At 43.9% G+C, this 21,866-nt stretch overlaps 4 protein-coding genes across 7 annotated transcripts in view; 1 reads left to right on the top strand and 3 right to left on the bottom strand.

The window, feature by feature from the left end:
* The window catches only part of CNBD2 (cyclic nucleotide binding domain containing 2), a 48,798-nt gene extending 46,074 nt beyond the window's left edge, over nucleotides 1-2,724 (bottom strand). Inside the window, exons 1-2 of the mRNA XM_065919183.1 lie at nucleotides 2,692-2,724; nucleotides 1,435-1,476 (exon numbers count right to left, since the gene is read on the bottom strand). Coding sequence (XP_065775255.1) covers nucleotides 1,435-1,476; nucleotides 2,692-2,724 — 75 coding nt within the window. The remainder of the gene's footprint in view (nucleotides 1-1,434; nucleotides 1,477-2,691) is intronic.
* Nucleotides 2,725-9,850: 7,126 nt separating this feature from the next.
* LOC136159554 (uncharacterized) lies at nucleotides 9,851-13,982 on the bottom strand. 2 transcript variants are annotated; one of them, XM_065921922.1, is made up of 3 exons: nucleotides 13,607-13,982; nucleotides 10,645-10,698; nucleotides 9,851-10,368 (listed from the first exon to the last, which is right to left on the bottom strand). In XM_065921922.1, exons 1-3 carry the CDS (start codon nucleotides 13,958-13,960, stop codon nucleotides 10,339-10,341), a joined length of 438 nt encoding a protein of 145 aa, XP_065777994.1. In that variant the 5' UTR covers nucleotides 13,961-13,982; the 3' UTR covers nucleotides 9,851-10,338. The 2 variants fall into 2 exon arrangements, with proteins under 2 accessions (XP_065777994.1, XP_065777993.1); XM_065921921.1 differs by having other exon boundaries at nucleotides 9,851-10,698.
* SCAND1 (SCAN domain containing 1) lies at nucleotides 13,957-14,948 on the top strand. Its single transcript, XM_065921920.1, has one exon. It carries the CDS (start codon nucleotides 14,160-14,162, stop codon nucleotides 14,697-14,699), a length of 540 nt encoding a protein of 179 aa, XP_065777992.1. The 5' UTR covers nucleotides 13,957-14,159; the 3' UTR covers nucleotides 14,700-14,948.
* Nucleotides 14,949-16,215: 1,267 nt separating this feature from the next.
* Nucleotides 16,216-21,866, bottom strand: part of PHF20 (PHD finger protein 20) — a 134,692-nt gene continuing 129,041 nt past the window's right edge. For all 3 annotated transcript variants that reach the window (XM_065921917.1, XM_065921918.1, XM_065921919.1), the window contains one exon: nucleotides 16,216-18,762. In XM_065921917.1, the coding sequence (XP_065777989.1) occupies nucleotides 18,620-18,762 (143 nt within the window). In that variant the 3' untranslated portion in view covers nucleotides 16,216-18,619. The remainder of the gene's footprint in view (nucleotides 18,763-21,866) is intronic.

Raw genomic sequence — 21,866 nt, 5'->3', positions numbered from 1 at the left:
ACGTGAACCTTGACTGGCTCCTGGTTCATAACAACAAGCTGTAAAAGCCATGTTAGGGACAGATAAGAAAACTACATTCAATAAAGTCACAAGACTGGACATGGCACTAGTGTGTGTGTGTGATTGTGGGTAAAACACATAATTCTGAGAGGGAAAAAGGTGAAATGAGCTGCCATGTATGACACCACTTTGAAAAATGTGCCGCACACTGCAGTTGCTTATGGATGCACACATTTGTAATAAAATTTTTTTTTAATAAAATTTTAACATATAGGAAAGAGACACATTGGTTTCTGGAAAGTGATTGCCAGTGAGGAGAAAGGGAGTGCAATGATGAGGCACTTTGTCCGTAACTATAATACATTTTAAAAATATTTATTTTTCTGCTCTGGGTCTTAGTTGCAGCATGTGGGATCTAGTTCCCTGACCAGGGATTGAATCTAGACCCCTTGCATTGGGAGCATGGATTCTTAGCCACTGACCACAAGGGAAGTTCCAGTAACTAAATAATTTTTTTAAAAAATCATATAGCTAAAGGAAATATGGGAGGAAATCTTTATCAATAAAATTTAATATTTATTGGGAACTCCCTGGTGATCCAGAGGTTAGGACTCTGCACTTTCACTGTGGGCACATGTTTGATCCCTGGCCTGGGAACTAAGATCCCACAAGCTGAACAGTGTGGCCAAAAAAATAATAATAAAGTTTTTAAATAAAATTAATATTGATTGAATACAATTGGCCATTATCAGGCACTATTCTAAGCCTGTTACATGTATTGACTTATTGAAGCCTCAACAATAAATCAGTGCAGTAGGTACTAATGTTATCATTACCCTTTACAGAAGAGAAAAGAGGCACAGCAAATCAAGTAACCTGCCTAATATTATTATTAGTCACATGACTAACAGGTGATAGGGATTGGGGGGATTGCTTTGTTTTTAAACAATTTGTTTTCTTTTTTAAATTGCATCTATTTATTTATTCATTCGGCAGCCCAGCATGGCATGTGGAAACCTAGTTCCCCAACCAAGGATAAGATCCCATACCCCCTGCATTAGAAGCTCAGAAGTCCCAGTGATAGAGATTTGAACCCAGGAAATTTGGCTCCAGTGTCCATAAATTTAATCTATTACCCTACCCTGAAGCTGGGCACTATTCTCTCTGAATCTCCTAATAGCACAAAGGGTGAGTTCAGAGCAGTTCTCAGGGGCTCCAAGTGCAGCCAACGCCAAGAGCAGAGTAGGCTGCAGGGCAGGGGTGAGAATTCAGTCTTTCTGAAGCCTAATGTGAAACTCTCTCCTTTGCGACTCCAACAGGTACAGAGTGGCCTTGTTTATCCAAGGCCACCTCCTATACCTGCATCTCCCTTCTTCAAAATACCTATCTGTTCAGTCTGCCACTCTTCCTCCCAGGGCCCTTGACACTCCTCACCAATTTCTTCCTCAGGATCTGCCAGGAATGGGCACCATATATCTATTCATGGTTCCTGAATTGGCAAACGGCACAGCAATCCCTTTGCCTTTCAAGAGTAGGACCACAAATCTCTTCCAAGAATCCAGTTATACTAGAAAACAAAGTTTCCCTCAGTGGCAAGGTAAGAGCTCCTCTCCATTCCTCATACCCGACCACAGTGGCTGGAAGCCTTGTTCTAACGAATCTATTCTCAGAACCTCCTTATGTCACATTTGAAGATTCTGGAAGGAAGACAGGGTAACAGAAAGTAACTGGAATCTGGGACTCTTAACATTTAGTGAGCACTCAGATGCATTACTTCAGTTAATCCTCACAACTATTCCAAGGTGAGGGGCTTTGTACCCACTCCCTATGTGAGGTTGAGGCTCCAAGTAGCTAAATGACTGCAGAGTCACGGCCAGCTCAGAGAAAGTAGGAGGCTTCTGGGATGTAAATCGGCAAATCAGGAACACTCAGCAAATTGGAAGTCCTCAACTAAATGGGGTGCCAAGTGTTAAAAGGAACTGGATAGGAGACTTCCCTGGTGGTCCAGGGGTTAAGACTCTGCACTCCTAATGCAAGGGGCCTGAGTTCAATCCCTGGCTGGGGAACCTAGATCCCGCTTGCCCCAGCTAAAGATTCTGCATCCTGCAACTGAGACCCAGTGCAGCCAAATAAATAACTTTTTTTTTTTTTTAACAAAAGGAACTTGGTGACTGGAATTCAATGACTCTGAGGTCCTTCCAAAAGTACAGTATTTAAGTTCTAAAATACTTTTTTCTACTATATCAAACATGACATTGTTACTGTTCAGTCGTTAAGTCATCTCCCACTCTTTGGGACCCCACGGACTGCAGCACACTAGGCTTCCCTATCCTTCACTATCTCCTGGAGTTTGCTCAAACTATGTCCAGTGAATAGGTGATGCTACCCAGCCATTTCATCCTCTGCTGCCCTCTTCTCCTTTTGCCCTCAATCTTTTCAAGCATCAGGATCTCTTCCAATGTGTCAGCCCTTTGCATCAGGTGGCCAAAGTATTGGAGCTTCAGCTTCAGCATCAATCCTTCCAAAGAATATTCAGAACTGATTTCCTTTAGGACTGACTGGTTTGATCTCCTTGTAGTCCAGGGGACTCTCAAAAGTCCACTCTCTCTTGAGCCTCCCTCCCCACCTCTCAGCCCATCCCACCCCTCTAGGTTGTCACAGAGCACCAGGTTTGAGCTCTATGCAGCATACAGCAAATTCCCACTGGCTCTGGATTTTACCCATGGTCATGTGTATGTTTCAATGTTACTCTCTCAACTTGTCCCATCCTCTCCTTCCCTCACTGTGTCCACCAGATGTTTCTTAAACTGCTCCAGAGCATAAAAAGAAGGAAAACTATCAAATTCTATTTATTGATAATAGGGAAGGAGAAACTGACACTGAGGCCTGATAAAGGTAGCATAAAAAGAGAAAGCTAGAGATTCATCTCATTTATGAATAATGTTTTTAAAATCTTAAATAAATTGAATAAATGGAATTGAACAGCACATTCCAAAAATAACATTATTTCAGGAATGCAAGGATGGTCAATAGAGAGTCCATAAATATAATTTATGTTAGCATGACTAAGGAGAAAAATCATCCTATCTTCTTCATACTTTAAAAGCCATTTCTGACAGAGGCTGAGTGCCAAAGAATTGACTGTGGCAATTCTTCTAACTGTGGTGCTGGAGAAGACTCTTGAGAGTCCCTTGGACAGCAAAGAGATCAAACTGGTCAATCCTAAAGAAAATGAACCCTGAATATTCATTGGAAGGACTGATGCTGAAGCTGAAGCTCCAATACTTTGGCCCCCTGATGCAAAGAGCCAACTCATTGGCTGGGTTGATTGAAGGTAGGAGGAGAAGGGGACGACAGAGGAAGAGATGGTTAGATGGTATCACCTATTTAATGGACATGAGTTTAAGCAAACTCCAGGAGATGGTGAAGGACAGAGAAGCCTGGCATGCTGCAGTCCATGGGGTCACAAAGAGCCAGACACAACTGAGCAACTAAACATCAATATTAATGAACATGTCACTCTTGGTATCTAGTGCTCCAGTGTGCTGGGGATCTTAGCAAGACTGCACAGAGCATGCCTCTCTCAAGGAGGAAGAAATTTCCCTTGCCTTTCTAGGTTCTTCTGGCTCGTCTAAAAATTAAACTGATATGAGACAGATTAACAGGAGAAAATTACACAAAAGTTTAATAACATGTATACTTGGAAGAAACCCAGGAAAACTGAGTAATTTGCCAAAATGGCCAAAATCCTCACCTTAAATTTCAGCTTCTTTAGTTAAAAACAAAAGAGGATGTCAGGGGGACTTCCCTGCTGGTCCAGTGGCTAAGATACCACACTCCAAATGCAAGGGACCAGAGTTTGATCCCTGGTCAGGAAACTAGATCCCACATGCCACAAGTAAGTGTCTGCATGCCGCTACTGAAAGATCCTACATGCCACAACTAAGATCCACTGCAGACAAATAAAATAATAATAATAAATTTTTTAAAAGAAGATGTTGGAGGTTGTGACTTGGGACTTGAAAGGAACAGAAAGACAATTTCATATGGAGATAGAAAAAAACAAATATTTGATAAACACATGTTTGCCAGCCTTGCAGACACAATGGTGTAACCAGGGAGGGTAAATTTTTACTTTAATTCTTGTTTTTGCCCATTTTGTTATAATCACACATAATGGCTTGCCTCAGAGAACCCTGCCACCTCTGCATGACTCTTACACTAAAGTGCCTTTGTTCAGTTCACAGGGAGATCTGACCCTGCCCACCTGTGAATGACTGTAAGGAAAAGAAACTAACACAACCCCCCGCCTGAGGCTTACCAGGCTAGGAGATAGATATTCGCAAGAATTAAATGATCTTTTACTTTGTTTCCTCACCTACCCCCATCTCTGATCCATAAAAGAACCTGACATCCAGGCCCCCCAAAATATGGTTATTTTGAGGCATGAATCTGTCATCTTCTCTGTCAGTCAGCTTTCCAAATAAAGTCGAATTCCTTGCCTCAACACCTCATCTCTGGGATTCACTGGCCTCTCATGTGGTGAGCAAAGCGAGTTTGGACTCAGTAACAATGGAGCGAACATGCAATAGACTCTGATTGCTAAGGTCCTTCGAGGTTCCTCCACCACACTCAGTTCATATTCTTTGCAGGTATCTCTGGTAGAAGCTCTATTCCAGGTCCTTTATCTAAATTCCCTAGGCAGCTGGCGGGGGAGGGGTAAAAAGAAAGGCTCCTGAGGTTTCTGTTTCTTAAAAATAATCAAATTAATCTTAATGCCAAAAAGACACATTTTGGGGTGGAAAATTTTGCTTCCCTACACCTCAGAGCTGTCCCATTGGTTGAGGGCTGCTCCTAAAGGCATTCAGTTCAGTTCAGTTCAGTCACTCAGTCACGTCCAACTCTTTGCTATCCCATGGATTGCATCACACCAGGCTTCCCTGTTCATCTCCAACTCCCGGAGCTTACTCAAACTCATGTCTATCAAGTTGGTGATGCCATCCAACCATCTCATCCTATGTTGTCCCCTTCCCCTCCCACCTTCAATCTTTCCCAGCATCAGGGTCCTTTGAATGAGTCAGTTCTTCGCATCAGGTGGCCAAAGTATTGGAGTTTCAACTTCAGCATCAGTCCTTCCAATGAATGTTCAGGACTGACTCCCTTTAGGATCAACTGGTTGAATCTCCTTATAGTCCAAGGGACTCTCAAGAGTCTTCTCCAACACCACAGTTCAAAAGCATCAATTCTTTGGTGCTCAGCTTTCTTTATAGTCCAACTTTCACATCCATACATGACTACTGGAAAAACCATAACTGACTAGACGGACCTTTGTTGGCAAGGTACTGTCTCTGCTTTTTAGTGTGCTGTCTAGGTTGGTCATAGCTTTTCTTCCAAGAAGCAAGCGTCTTTTAATTTTATGGCTGCAGTCACCATCTGCAGTGATTTTGGAGCCCAAGAAAATAAAGTCTCTCACTGTTTCCATTGTTTCCCCATCTATTTCCCATGAAGTGATGGGACCGGATGCTGTGATCTTAGTTTTCTGAATGTTGAGTTTTAAGCCAGCATTCACTCGCCAGCATTCTGGGCCGAGCAATCTAGTGGCAGAAAAAGTCCTCTGGCAAAGGTGTTCAGAGTGGGAACTCATCTTGTTAATGAAGAAATGGCAAGTACCAAGAAGACACAGAGAGTTCGAGTCAATAGAGGAGGCCTGGGACTGAGGTCTCAGGGAGAGAGAGCTGGCAGAGTTTAGAGTGCTCCAGAGGTCCTGCATCTTGAAGGCAAAACCAACACCACCTTCTCTTGAACACTGGGGCTGTGATGAAAGGGCTGGCTCTGAGAGCTTCCCTGATACCACTGGCACCAAGGAGAAGCAGGGTATGTGGGCTGACCAGGGAAACACACAGACACAGACATGCCAGTTTTGCAACCCTGCAGCTGTCAAGCTCCATCTGCCAGCATGAGGAAAAAACTAAACCAATTCACTCACACAAAACTCATGTCCTAAGGAGCTTCATTAATGACTTTTTAAAAGACTTCCTGCCAGCCTGTAATTCTACTCTAGTCCCTTTTCCATGCACAACTCCAACAAAGATCTTGACCAGGAAGAACTCACTTCATTTAAAGGGGAGTTACAGTAAAAAAATAAAATAAATAAACAAACAGCATCAGACCTATATAAATATATTACAGAAAAACTGGAGATGGAGGCAGGGAACAAGAAAAACAAATGTTAAATGAAAGGCACTCACCAGAAAAAAATTAACATGAAACAGATGATAATCATGAACAACAAAGGACCCAACGGGCTTAATGAATTTTAAAGCAAGAGATCAAAGCAAAGACGCAATAGTTCAAAGAAGAGATGATGAAGCAACTGGAGGAAATGGCTCTGACAGAGCTTAGGAATAAAGTATTTTTTTTAAAAAAACACCTTACAAGTGAAGGTCATTTCAGAAACATCAAAAAGGAAATAAGCCTTACTGAATACAGAGGATAAGATTGCAAAAAGCAAGGGAAGGAGCTGGAAATGAGTAATTAAAAGGGAACCAAGGAATAATACAGCCAAAAGGTACAGATATACAGAGGGTGAGAAAGTAGGAGGGCTGAGTACATGGGTTTCTTCAACTTTTATAGCTGTAAATCTGGTTACCTTTTACACCCGATAAACCAAGAAACAGATGTCTAAGCATATTGAAAGACATTAATATAGGGCTTCCATGTCAGTTCAGTGGTAAAGAATCTGCCTGCCAATGCAGGAGACACGGGTTCAATCCCCGTCCTGGGAAGTTCCCACATGCTGCAGAGCAACTAAGCCCATGCGCCACAACTACTGGGCCAGCACTCTAGAGTCTGGGAACCACAAATACTGAAGCCCAAGTGCCCTAGAGCCCACGCTTGGCAACAAGAGAAGCCACCGCGGTGAGAAGCCCACACACCGAAACTACAGTTGCCCCTGCTCACCACAACTAGAGAAAAGCCTGAGCAGCAATGAAGGCCCAGCACAGTCAAAATAAGTTCAGAAAAGAAATAAATAAAATCATATATAAAGGGAACTAACAATAAAAACTAAAATGGGATAAGAAAGGATGAAGGAAAGTGAAATATAATCATTACCCTTTTTTGACTTCTGAATTTTGTACTATATATATGTGTGTGTATATATATATATATATAAAATCTATTCAAATGAATGACTCAGTATTTAAAGTAATACAGTCAGTGAAGTATAAGGAACACAGAGCTACTGGCAGAGTTGCTGCTGCTGCTGCTAAGTCACTTCAGTTGTGTCTGACTCTGTGAGACTCCATAGATGGCAGCCCAGCAGGCTCCTCCGTCCCTGGGATTCTCCAGGCAAGAACACTGGAGTGGGTTGCCATTTCCTTCTCCAATGCATGAAAGTGAAAAGTGAAAGTGAAGTCGTTCAGCCGTGTCTGACTCTTAGCGACCCTATGGACTGCATGCAGCCTACCAGGCTCCTCCGTCCATGGGATTTTCCAGGCAAGAGTACTAGAGTGGGTTGCCAGTGCCTTCTCCGACTGGCGGGGCACCACAGTGAAAACAGTTTCATTAAAACTGGGAACTAGGAGGGTTGCAATTGAATACAGATCAGTGAAAGGAGAAAGAGGCAAAAAGATTAGGAAGTATGTAGGCTTCTGAATTTACACTGGTTCATCAAGAATGAGAATCCCTAAAAACAAGAGTTAATTACCAACATAATTACATACCTAGGGTCTAAGTCAGTTATCTTCTCCAGTTCAGCAAAACATCAAAAGATAAAATAGATCGCTGTATCCCAAGATCAAACATAGATGATAAAAAAAAAAAGGTTAGCAAAAAGAAGTTAATAGTCGGTAGGAGACCAGAGTAAGCCTCTTGGACTTCATAATAAAAAACTAAATATGCACAGACACACAGAACAACCTAGGAGCTTTTTATTCAAACCACATTAGCTGAACCTGTTTTTTCTTCACAATGAGCAAGCTGGGCCCCTGGAATAACGTATGTAGTATGAGGTGTAATGTAAGTGAAATATAATTACTAAATCTAAATTTTGTTGAAAATCTGAATTTCTTGTCCACGATAACTTATCTTTTTTTATATATAAATGTATTTATTTTATTTTTGACATGTACACATTACTTTTATTTATTATTTATTTTTTGGGCTGTGCTGGGTCTTCATTGCTGACACAGGCTTTCTCTATTTGCAGAGAGTGGGGGCTACTCTCTAATTGTGAGGCTTTTTCCTTTTGCAGAGCAGAGGCTCTAGGTGCATGGGTTTCAGCAGTTACAGCTCACAGGCTCTATCTAGAGCACGGACTCAGTAGTTGTGGCTCACAGGCTCAGCTGTTCTAAGGCAGGGATCAAACCTGTGTCGCCTGCATTAGCAGGCAGATTCTTTATCCACTGCACCACCAGGGAAGTCCCAATGGTAACTTATCTTAAAGATTTCTATTTAACATCTCACACTTACAAAATAACAAGTGTTGGCAAGGATGCGGAAAAACTGGAATTCATGCACATTGTTGGTACGGATGTAAAATGGTGGAGCTGCTGTGAAAAACACGAGGTGGTTCCTCAAAAAAATTAAATGTAGAAATATCATACAATCCAGAAATTCCACTTCTGGGTATGCAAGTAGATATAAGGCAGGGGGTCTCCAGATAAAGAGAACCAGGCACAGCTTTCTTTTTTTTTTTTTTCAGGCACAGCTTTCCTGACATAAGAGAAGCCATTTTTAGCCCAAGACATTTTGTGATCTAAGGCTTATCTATGAACAGGTCTCAGTACTTAATGATCTTAAAGGAACAAAGGAATGCAGAAGCATTGCCTATGAGGCACAAGAAGTAATAATAGCAAAGATTATAAATAAGTTCTAAAGATCTCCAATTCTGTTTCAAGGAGGTGGCCCATTCCAGAAATTCACCCAAGGCCTGGGACCATCTTTTTGAACCCCATTTTCCTTCAACATGTTTTCAAAGGAAGAAGGTGGCCTTCTCCCCCTCCTTATTTTTCCTTTGATTATAAAAATGTTGTTGTTTAGCCGCTAAGTCATGTCTGACTCTTTTGAGACCCCGTGGACTGTAGCCCACCAGGATCCTCTGTCCATGGGATTTCCCAAGCAAGAATACTGGAGTGGGTTGCCATTTCCTTCTCCAGGGAATTTTCCCAGTAATGATATTTAACCCATGTGTCCTGCATTGGCAAGTGGATTCTTTACCACTGAGCCACCAAGGAAGCCCTATAAAAATGTAGCTCACCTAATTCTTGGGGCAGCACCCTCTTACCTGGCCGCTTGTATCACAAGTGTCCGATATTATTAATAAAGTTACTTTTTGCCTATCACTTTGCCTCTTGTTGAATTCCTTCTGCACTGAGACATAAAGAACCTGAGCTTCATTAACTTCTGAGACCAGGTTTGCAATTTGAGCTGGGAGATTTTGGGTTCAAGTTCCCTACTAAGCCAGAGATACAAACAGCCAAAATACAAACAGCAACTAACTTGAGACTCTGAAAAGCAAACAATGCCTAGTGGACTTTGGGGGTGAGGGTGGTAAAAACTTGAAGAAACCCCAGTGAGTTTCCTGGTTTAATGAAGAACACAAGTTACTACACGAAAATCAACTGTAATTTTATACACTATCAAACGATTAGAAATCAAAACGTCAACATCATCCTAGATGATCCTCATCCACAACAACCTGGATGAGTCTCCAGAGAATTATTTTGAGTTAAAAAAAAAAAAAACCCAGTCCCCAAAAGTTACATACTACATGATTCCATTTATATAACATTTTGAAATGAAAACAATTAAAGAGATGAAGAATAGGTTAGTGTTACCTATGGTTGGGAATACGGGGTATGGGAGAGGAATTAGAGTGATCATAAAGCATATGAGCATGAGGGATCTTTGTGGTGATCAAACATTTCTAGATATTGACGGTGGAATAGTTACATGAATTTACACATATGACAAAACTGCACAGGCCTACACACATATACAAATGAGTGCATATAAAACTGGTAAACACCGAATAATGATTATATCAATATCAAATTTACACACTATATTGTACTATGGTTATACAAGATGTTACCATTGGGGAAAACTGGGTGAAGTCTAAACTCTTTTTGCAATTTTCCATGAATCTATGATTATTTCCAAATAAAATGCTTAAAAAAAAAAAAAAACTATCCAGGCTTCTGTTCCAAAAGCGCCAACAGTGTGCCATCAAAAGACACCAGTCTCTAAAAGAGGCAGGAAATCACATTGGAGCTCTCTCTTCACAAAGATGGTCTGCAATCCACTGCTTGTCCTTTAGTCAACGTTTACTGAGTGTCAGCTGGGAGTCAGGCCTTGTGTTGGAAGCTAAGTGATACAAAATGAATGATTTATGATCCATTTCCATGTGCTCCCAACCTAATGCTAATTGTTCTTCAGTCACTAAGTCATGTCCAACTCTTTGTGACCCCCTGGACTGCAGCACACTAGGCCTCTCTGTCACTGTCTCCCGGAGTTTGCTCAAGTTCCTGTCCATTGAGTCGGTGATGCTTTCCAACCATTCAATGCTAATAAAAATGCCTAATATGATAAGAGCATTGGACTAGGAAGTCAAAAGAATTCTGTCCTCTGAGAAACACTTACTAGGTTTTTGATTTTGAACCAATCCTTTGCTTCGTGGTATCTTGACTTCTTGACCTGCAAAATTTAAGAGAAGAGAATACATGTAAATATACATTTTAAACATAACCTCAGTCCTCTGGATGGGTTCAGAGAAACCTGAAATTACCCGAAATTGTATGCAGAAGTATATAAGTACATCCCTCTTCTAGAAGAGATATTATAACTTTTTAAAAAATAGATTTGGGGGGCTCATTGATCCATTAAAAGTTTAGAATAACTGAATCTTATTTCTGGATTTAATCTCTAAGGTTCCACAATTCTAGTAGATCTCTGAGATCTCTCCTTCCATCTCTAATAATCTGTAGTTCCAAGAGGGATGAAAGAAATGGGCTAGAACTCTAACATTTGGAATTCCTAGTACCACAAGTTTGTTCCCTTCTGCAAGAGGACAAGGATTCAATTTTTCAACATGGAATTCCAGGTTCTTTAGGATTCAACCTCTCATTGATCTTCCAACCTCAGTTATCACTTCCCAAGACCCCACCTCAGCCTAGTTTCCACAAAGCTTTGCTCCCATTCACTCTATGCCATAGTCCACACAGGGCCATCTGCCTGGAACACCCCTAATTCCACCCTTTTTCTTCTTGAGTCTAGGTTTAAAGGTCCCCTTCCCAGTGAAGGCTTCCCAGGACCTCTCATCCTCACAACAGGCTTCTTAGCCTTGGATACCGACTGCCTGTTACCACACAGGAAACAGGACTATTGGTTCACTCAGGGCAGCAAACCCAGCCACCAAGGGTCATGGCAGAGGAAGTAGAGGTTTGAAGCTGGTAGGTATAACAAACCCTAGGCCCCTGTTTTTCCCACTGCTGAAAAGACAGAAAAATATCAGCTTTTAGGAAAGCTTTTAGGAAACCTGAGAGCAGTAGTAAATGAACTATTCTGAATGTTGATGTAACATGAAACTACAGCCTACTTCAAAGAACAAGAGGGAGAGGAGGACTAAGGTTGACTGGGAAAAAGTACCTTGTCTAAAGGAAGGAGACCAGCTCCTGCTAAAACATTAAAGATCCATTGTGAAGACAAATTTCAAGGTTTTCAGGCTGTGAACACTGTTTCGTGAGGATCTACTTTAATTCAACTGCAAGAGCACATCCTACAGGGTAGGCAAGTTTTAATTCCAGGGCCACTGGCATGTTGATGGTTGTCAAAGAGGCCAACTCCTTCTGCGCAGAAATCAAGGGAGCTACAAGGGTTATATAAAACCTTTCATAAAGGACCTCTGTCTTTGTTTCTCTGTCTGTAAAATGGGCATGATTGTGTGCATGCAGTCGTGTCTGACTCCTGTGACCCCATGAACTGTAGCCCACCAATTTCTTCTGTCCCTGGAATTTTCCAGGCAAGAATATTGGAGTAAGTTGCCATTTCCTTCTCCAGGGAATCTTCCCTCTTCAGGGATCAAATGCTGATCTCCTGTGTCTCATGCACTGGAAGGTGGATTCTTTACCACTGAGCCATTTGGGAAGCCTTTAAATGGGCTTGTGAGTTTGCTTGTGTTTGCCTAGTCGCTCAGTCATGTCCAACTCTTTGCAACCTCATGGACTATATATAGCCCACCAGGCTCCTCTGTCCATGGGGATTCTCCAGACAAGAATACTGGAGTGGGTTGCCAAGCCCTCCTCCAGGGGATCTTCCCAATCCAGGGATTGAACCCTAACCCAACCAACGGATCTCCCGCATTGCAGGCAAATTATTTGACCTCTGAGCCACCAGGGAAGCCCTAAAATGGGCATACAAAACATATTTGAGAGCCAGCTGTCAAACAGAATACACTATCACTTACCTAAGTGCTGTCAGAGCTACATGCTTTTATCTACATCATCTCATTGAATTCTCCTTCCTAATGAAGTAAGTTCTAGTACATCCACATTTTACAGATAATGAAGCTAGAGCTCAGAGACAGCAATTTACTTAATGAAGACAATCATTTAAAAAGACTTTTCTTTCCCTGTGGCTCAGACAGGAAAGAATCTGCCTGCAATGCAGGAGACCCAGGTTCGGTCCCTGGGTCTGGAAGATCTCCCAGGGAAGGGAATGGCACCCCACTTCAGTATTCTTGCCTGGAAAACTCCATGGACAGAGGAGCCTGGCAGGCTACAGTCCATTGGGTCGCAAAGAGCTGGACACCACTGAGTGACTAACACTGTCACTTTTTCCCAAAGTCTTTACTATTTAATCCTCTCAACAACTCTGGCAAATAAACCCTGCAGAGATTTCACCAAGGCATCCTGACTCCCACAGGGTAGCATGCTTTTACTGTTCAACTCATATATAAAGAAAACCATGTATGGAATGCAAATTTTTCTGGCAACCACAATTTGAAAGTAAAATGACAGACATGAATTTTAGCAATATATTTTATTTGACCCAATATGTGCAAAGTATTATCAATCCAACGTGTAACCAATATAAAAAATTATTGAGATATTTTACATTACTTTCTTTTCATACTAAGTCCTGTGTGTATTTCACAGGTCAGCAGATCCCAATTCCGACTTGCCATATTTCAAGGGCTCGTAAACACGCGGCTAGAGGTCACTATATGAGCCTATGCATTAGTAATCCTAAAGTTAAAAGCAGAACCCACAAAGTCACCTGTCTCTTGGTTTCAGAAGACAGGCATAATAATAATAATAACAAAGAGTTCTTGGGCGTTTACTCTGCGCCGTAAGACGGCCAAGTTTTATTACTACATGTGTAGAGGACCTTGCACACGTCATCCACCCGCAACCAGGTGAGTGTATTACCCTTCTCTTTCGAATGAACCAGAGAACTGTCCCGAGTTGGGCCCTCCCCCAGTGCCTGACCACCGTCCCGTTGTCCTGCCACCCGCCGGACGCCAGCCCACGCAAGTCCTCGGCTCGCCACCATCCTAATCAGGGCCAAGTACAGAGGCGCGCTTGCAGGGGAGGACACAGGTCACCTGCAAGCTGAGGCGATCAAGGCGGGCCAAGACGATATTTGGCTCCTCCTCCGGCTTGGGCGGTGGCTTCGGCACCTGCTCCTCCTCCGACCCCTCCTCCGGCTCTTCCTCCGGCTCCTCCTCCTCTGACTTCTCCCCCTCCGACTCCGACTCCTCCTCTGACTCCTCCTCCTCCGACTTCTCTTCGAACAGGTGCTCGGAGGCGCCACCATCCGGAGAGGGCCATGGTGAGCTAAGATTGGTCTGTAGCCCCTCAGGCGCCGCCACCTCCAGACCCGACGTGGAAACGCCAGGAGGCGCCGCTTCCGGGAGCCCAGATCCGGCTTCCGGACTCTCGTGCGCCGAGCTCATCATAGAGGAGACAGCGGGCACGCCCACTTCCGGCCGCCCCAGGCGCTTCGTAGGCCCTGGCAAGCTGGGCGCGCCCTCCGCCCACCTCTCTCCGGGTCGCGCGCTCCGCCCTGTAGGGAAAAGTCTCTTTTGCCCCGCCCCCTTGCAGACGCAGAGCTGAGCCAACAACGGCTGGACAAAGAGCGACGCACGAGCCAGAGTCATGGCAGCCACAGAGCCAAGCTTGGCTCCAGCCGGAATCCCCGCGCCGCCCTCGGGGAAAGAAGAAGGAGCTGGCCCGAGCTCATGCCCGGAGCGTGACCCTGCGGGCTCCTCCTCGACTCCTGAAGCCCCACTATCTATCCCCGACTCCTCCAATTCCAGCGCCGCGGTCCCCGAAGCGAATGTTATGCCTCCTGCGGCGGCCTCCGCTTCCCTAGACCTGCCTGTCGGACCCGCACCCCAGGGCCCTGCGCCGCTTGCGGAAGCCTCTCCGCGCTCCCCTCCAGGTCCAGGCGGCTCCCGGCCCGGCCCAGAGACTTTCCGCCAGCGATTCCGGCAGTTCCGCTACCAGGACGCTGCAGGCCCACGGGAGGCGTTCCGACAGCTTCGGGAGCTCTCCCGCCAGTGGCTGCGGCCCGACATCCGCACAAAGGAGCAGATCGTGGAGATGCTAGTGCAGGAGCAGCTGCTCGCCATCCTGCCCGAGGCGGCGCGGGCCCGGCGGCTTCGCCGCCGCACCGACGTGCGCATCACCGGCTGAACGGCGGAGCTGCGGGCGACCCGAGTCAGGCACTCTCTGGACTGGAGCCATGATCGGGTCCGGGATCGTGAGCCTGGCTCCCCAATACGCGATAATGATAAAATGAGCTTTGGCGGTTCTTGCAATCTCGTGTGTCCTTTCCGTTCGTCCTTTCCCGTGTTTAGTTTCCCGAACCTATTTCCACTCTCGCTGGCTAGTTGTGAAACCAAGTTGGGGGCCCATGAGAATAAAGCCTTTGTTTCTTACTCACTTGGCCTTCGTTGGCTTTTGTGGGATCATTATGTGTTGGCTATGGGTCGCCACATCTGGGGATTTTTTTCCTGCGCGTTCCCCAGCGCCCCACATGGGTTTCCTTTGTTTGGTTTGGAGCCTATGCAATGAGGACTCCAGCAGCCTGGTTCCATATTCGCCCGTGTCTCTCATTGGCTAGAATTTGAGCTTGTTTTCCTACCTAAGCGGATAGAGGACAGTGGTACTATTGTATGTGGTTGTGGGTCGTGCAGGCAGATTGGTGGCTGTACTAAGTGCTGGTTTAACTGGCTGCTGCTGCTACAGCAATACTGCCCTCTACTTGCTCCATCAGCCTACCTTGTCGGCGCAGTCTTCCCCAAAGGCCCAAGTTACAGGGCTGTTTTAGGAAGTTCACTGCAGGTGCTTACCGAGAGAGGCTAGTTCTTGTGAACTCTGGTTTAAGCCTCCAGACCCCTTTCTTACAAATTTTAGGTCTCTTGAAAGATTTAAGGGACAGATTTGGTGTGAACTGATGGATTATTTACATTGTTGGAACTACTCATAACTTTCTAAAATAAGCATAATTGTTTAGGAAGAGAAGAGATTTGGCAAATAATAGGGAAGCTCTGCAGTATAACTCCATTTCTTGAGTCTTCTGCACACCCAGGAAGGAGCTGATTGGGGTCCAAGGTCGTTTGGCTTGGCCTTCAGAAGGGTCCTAATTGTCATGGGTGCCATCTTTTAATATAAGAAAGGCCAGACCTGTCTTCCCTGCACTGCTTTCAACAAGCAAAAAGGTAACAGTCCTGCAGCTCACACCACAAAGCATGAGTCAAACTGCGCTAGAGGGTGGTGTTGGGGCATTTTACTTTTGAATACTAGACACTTTAATGAATGCAAAAGTATGTTGTATACTTCCTTGGGATTTTGGATTTAAGCCTGCATCTGCTCCCTACAGGGCTTCCCAGGTGTCTCAGTAGTAAAGAATCCACATGCCAATGCAGGAGATCCAGGTTCGATCCTTGGGTTGGGAAGATCTCTTGGAGGAGGAAATGGCAGCCCACTCCAGTATTTTTGCATGGAGAATCCCATAGACAGTGGAGCCTGGTGGACTACAGTCCACAGGGTCACAAAGAGTCGGACATGACTGAGCATGCATGTGTGGCTATCTACCCTGCCAAAGATAAATCTATTTAGAATGTAAAAGCAGACTTGCTTTAAAAGGTAATGTTTATGGAAAATTAATGCACATTAAAGATTGAGTAGATAACAAATGACTAAAACGTAGCAACAAAAACCTGTTTTATTTTTCCAAATACAGATACAGAAGTTTGCATGTTTTGCAAATATTGCTTCAAAGCAACATTTCTATATACAGCGCCTTCTGTTCTAACAGCGCGTAAACATAGATATGTATCCACAGTGCAATGTTGGCTCATCAAGGGTCCACCTTGCATACACTCATCACTTAAAGAAACAAAATGATTAGTCAAACCAGAACTGTTTTTATCAAGGCAATTTTTCTTTTTGATAGGTGGATAGTTTCTCTCAAAAGAAAACTTAGGTAGTGTACATATTTCTAAATGGTAACAGTAATATTTGCAAAGAACAGTTTCCAGTGCTCCAGCTTGGGGTTAATTCAACTTGACCAAGGAATTGGGGATGGAGCCCCTCAACATGGCTTTAAATTAGGGAAGCACACTGAAGTCATCAGAACTTCGGAGTCATCCCTGCTTCCCAAAGGACAAAAGTCACAATCAATGAAAAGGGATTATTTCCTTTACAAAAAGCATAAAATAAACCCAATAATGACCACTTGGTAAAGTTAGGGTAACTCAGTTTCTTCTTCCATCTTGAAAAAGACGAGAGATTTGACCACTGTTACAGCTTCCCCAGAAGTGATGGTCAAATGTGTTTTCGGGAAAGAAAAATCAGTAATTTAATAATATTAATACAAGTTACTGTACCTCACAGTTGTGGCTACAGAAAATCATCCTGTTTCTTCCCTTTGCGGACAAGCATCACACAGTTCTTAAAATGTGGCCATCTGATAAATCACATAAAATACAGACAGATGCCATGCACACTCCTTGAGCGTTTCTTCCCATACCAAAAGTACTAACATTAGCAATGGGAAGCAACCTCATAGAGGAATTGTGTCAGCTTTATTACAGATGTTGTAGCCACATGTATTCTCTCTGATAGATAAGCTCCAGCAGGTCAACTTGCCCTATATTCATTTTATATCAAATGGGGAATTAAATCACTAGACAAAGCATTCCCTGAAACAGATCTTGGTACAGAGGCCCTTGTGACCACAATTACCTGTGCCGTAAAGCCTAACCATCCCCGAGGTCACCGGAGATCCTGTCATTGCTATTGAGATATTGGCTACTTCACGTTTACATAGTAAAGATTTGCAGCATATAACATTATAGATCCATAAACCCAGAATTAACTCATGAGTGTTAATGGACAGCTGTGCTTTGATTTTTGCCTTTAGTAATAGGAAAACTAAATGGTAAAATGGGTCATTCCTCAAAGCATGGAACAGTTTCTTTAACTTTACCTAGTAAGGAAAAAACAAAACAATTACACGTGGAACCGTAACCTGCGAGAATAACAAATATTGTCTCCAAAGGTACAAATTGTACCTGGACCTTAAGCAGCATAATCACCTTGATCTCACAAAATAATACAAACAGGAAATTTAAAGTGTTAAAGTATATTAAAAACAATTCTGAAAATGCTGACTACTGAACATATACCCTTCAGGGAAGGAGAAAAGCGGCAGATGTAGAATCTGGTTTCTCTACAACAATATAAAATAAGGTCATCCCCCAAACCACATCTTTGTAGCAAATCTTTACAGTGAAAGAGTTCAAATTTGGGAGAACCATTTTGGGGACATTAAATAGAACTGATAAGCTGTCAATATTAAGAAGTGGGTAGAAAATGCTGTCCTTCGGGTTCCAGACCCTGTCTGCTTCCGTTTGGGATTCCTCCTAGATTCTTATGACAGTGAGATTCTACTTCTTCCACAGGCTGTATGGGTTCTGCAATGAAAGACACAACCCAGCCAATTCTGAGGTGAACCCCGGTACCATGAAGTCATGCAAGAGAGGTGGTGAGAAAGTGAAGAGTTATAGGGAGAAGGCAGGCCGGCCCAGGCCTCCACTCCTTCCCAACCTCCACACAAGGGTGAAGTCACGATATTCCCACGAAGTTGGAAAAATGAAAATGATGCCTGCTGCCTAAATTCATGCCAGGCAGAAACCCAGAAGGCTTGGCATATGCCCCAACCTGACAGAGAAGTCAATTAAATAAGCTGCAAGTTGAATTTACAACTGTTTCCGACTACATTTTTTTGGCTCTCATTCCATTTATCATCAGTGGCACGATTTCAAGTGAAGTTTGTGCAAAAAGACTCACTCTCCATTCAACAATGTGCACAGAAGAAGGGAATCCCAAGAGTCTATCCGCTACCTTCCTGGTAGGCTTCGAGATCAGAGTGCCCTCCCTTCCAGCAGCCAAAATGGCCTCTTTGTCCAAGTCCATCACACCCCTGCCCAGATCCCTGAAGTCAGTCGGTGTCACGTGCATTCGGCATGCTAGGTTTATTTAAATACGTGAAGCTCCTCCTGCAGGTGCCCCAGGATTGTGCCCCCATTAGTCTGGGGTGCCCAGTTTCATGTTGAGCAGCAGAGCGCGATCTGCTGCACCTTGCCCAGGTCCGTCAGCAGCTGTTTGATGCAATGCTTGAGCTGCGGAAGCCTGGCCAGAGGCTCTGGGGGCTCCAGTTCCCCAGTGTAGTCCAGCCAGCTCTCCAACACTGTGGGCAGAAGAGAGACAGGACCTGGTGAGTTTCCAACACTTGATTTGCAAGAATGTCAGCACTTTATCTCATCTGACCACTAATCGGGGGTGGGGGAGTGGCAGGGAGGGGAGACCATTTCAGGCAACACTGACTCATCACCCTCTCTGAGAAGTACTACTCCTGGGACAAAGTTAAATGCTGCAGAGCAGTGCTGTCTAATAGAAGTTTCTGTGATGATGGAAATGGGCTATGTCTGTGTTGTCTAATACCGCCACTACCCATATGTAGCTACTGAGCGTTTAAAACATGGCAAATGCAACTGAGAAACTGGGTTTAAATTTTATTCCATTTTAATTAGCCACACATAGCTAATGACTATTGCATTAGTCTATAGTCTAGTAGGCTTTGAAATATCCACCTTTCTCAGTGTTACTGCCCCACCTTCACAGTGAAAGGGAAAGTGAAGTCGCTCAGTCGTGTCCAACTCTTTCCGACCCCATAGACTGCAGTCCACCATAGACTATAGCCTACCATGGACTGTAGCCTACAAGCTTCTCCATCCATGGGATTTTCCAGGCAAGAGTACCTTCATAAGGCTTTCCCATATTGAAAATCAGAAAGCCTGGTGTGTTAGCCTTCTGTTAAGAAAAGTGACTCTAACAGGACTTGAAAAGGTCTATTTTTATCTCCATAAATTGATTTGTTTCATATTGATTCCTAGCATGAGTAGCACTAAATACTCTGATTTCATTTCCTAAATATTTAATGTAAGATGACCAGGTAATAAGTTTCCCAGGTGGTGCAGTGGTAAAGAATCCACCTGCCAGTGCAGGAGACAAAGGAGATACAGGTTTGATCTTTGGGTCAGGCAGATCACCTGGAGGAGGAAATAGCAACTGACTCCACTATGCTTGCGTGGGAAATCCCATGGACAGAGGATCCTGTAGGCTACAGTCCATGGGGTCACAAAGAGCTGGACACTACTGAACACAACCAGGTAATAACAAACTTGATTATTATTAGCTCAATATCTAAAAAGCTGTCTTGCTTCTGTGAGCATGATTTTTCTATAGAAAGATATTTATTCTTTCCCAAGCCACTCCCTTAAGCTCTGGCGTTTGGGGAAAGGTCATCCAGGAACCCTGATTCTTTAACAAAAGCCACCCCCAGCCTGCCTGTAGTCTTTCTAGTCTGTGCACCAACCTGTACTAAGAACTTTCTGGACCCTCAAGCCAGAGGTGCAGAAAGAGGAAGACCATGCAGGGCCTGTTCCTCAAGCAGTCTGCAGCCTTGCACACACTCCTCTGCCCTCTTCAGACCAGTCCTTCATCTTCCTGCCCACCTTTCTAAACCCTTTGTCCCCTGCAAGCTATTTCTCAGTGAACCCTACCCCACTCTATAATCTGAATCCGGTCCCTGAGTCACAGGTGCTATGCTATCACTGGCTCTCCTTTAGAGCACTTATCTTGGTTTGTAATTAAAAATAATATGATGGGGCTGCCCTGGTGGTCCAGCAATTGAGAATTCACCGTGCAATGCAAGGGATACCAGTTCCATCCCTGGTGCAGGAAAATCCCACATGCCACAGGGCAACTAAGGCTGGGTGCCACAACTACTGACTCTGCGTTCTAGAGCTTGTGAGCCGGAACACCAAGCCCGTGTGCTGCAGCTACTGAAACCCCAGCACCCTAGAACCCATGCTCTGCAACAAAAGAAGCCATCGCAATTGCTAAGCATGTGTGTGTGCACTCAGTTCGTGTTGTATCTGACTCTTTCAGACCCCATGGACTGTAGTCCACCAGGCTTCTCTGTCCAGGGAATTTTCCAGGCAAGAATATTGGAATGGGTTGCCGTGCCCTCTTCCAGGGGAATCTTTCCAACCCAGGGATAGAACCTGTGTCTTTTATGTCTTCCTATATTGGCAAGCAGGTTCTTTACCACTGAACCACCTGGGAGGCTCACAATTGCTGAGAGGCCCCTGCTAAAGCCACTGGAACTACCTCAGATCTGGTTCAGGCTCACCTAAGATGCCCCCAACACCTTGGTGACCCAGTAGGCATACACAGGGAGAAAGAACCGATCAGTGTGCAGACCGGAAGAGTGTAGCCCAGAGGTCCCCAAACTTTTGGCACCAGGGACCAGCTTGGTGGAACACAATTTTTCCATGGACAGGGGTGGTGAGGGGGGCAGATTTCAGGATGATTCAAGCACATTACACTTATTGCACACTATTTCAAATCTAATGCTGCCCCGATCTGACAGGAGGTACCACCAGTCTGAGGCCCAGAGGTTGGGGACCCATGGTCTAGGCCACTCATAGTCTATGAACTTGGTTAGGAGTAGCATTTGGAGCCGCTAAGGGGGAAGTCTTCTCTCTAGATCTGCAGAAATGAAGACCAGACACATTACTGTGGGAGCCAATAGCACCTCCTCTGGACCCCAGCATCCAGCCAGCCGGCCTTCTCTCCACACCAGGTGCTGGACCATAACCCCAAGTTTTTCTTTTAAGGAAGCTCAATGCTATAATGACTGCAAACAAGGCAGAAGGTTATAAGAATAAAGTTTCATTTCGAATACATTCCCCCAGACCATCTAGATAGAGACCATCTAGATAACATTAAAATATATATATATATAAAAAATGCTAAAATATTCAGTTTTCATGGTCATTAAATATCTTTATCTTTTAGTTTTAAAAGACTGTTCACACAACTACATAAGTTATTAAATAATGGTTAAATACTCAAACAATAACATTTGTTAAAGTATAACCAGTCAATATAACAGCTTATTAGATTTTTTAAAAGGAATATTATATACAAATTCCTGTAAAAGCTCAGTTTATCTTGAGGTATTTAGATGAAATGAAGATAGTAGAAATAAAATGGGATTTTTGAAGAATCTTAATTAAATACAATACAAAGTCTGTTTACGTGAAAAAATCTTGAAACTTAAAATTGGTTTTCTTAATTCCAGTACCTCTCAGGGCCTGGAATATAAGAATACAGACAGAGTATATGGCTCCAAATGAGTAAGACACATAAAGAGCCCTCTGAAAGCCCAGAGAAGGGAGTTCAGGCTTCTCATCCTGGCCAGACCACACTGTCCACTCAGTGAGC

Source organism: Muntiacus reevesi, chromosome 2 (assembly GCF_963930625.1).
Source record: "Muntiacus reevesi chromosome 2, mMunRee1.1, whole genome shotgun sequence".
In the NCBI taxonomy this organism is placed as follows: Eukaryota; Metazoa; Chordata; class Mammalia; order Artiodactyla; family Cervidae; genus Muntiacus; species Muntiacus reevesi.
This window is presented reverse-complemented; position numbering and strand designations above follow the sequence as displayed.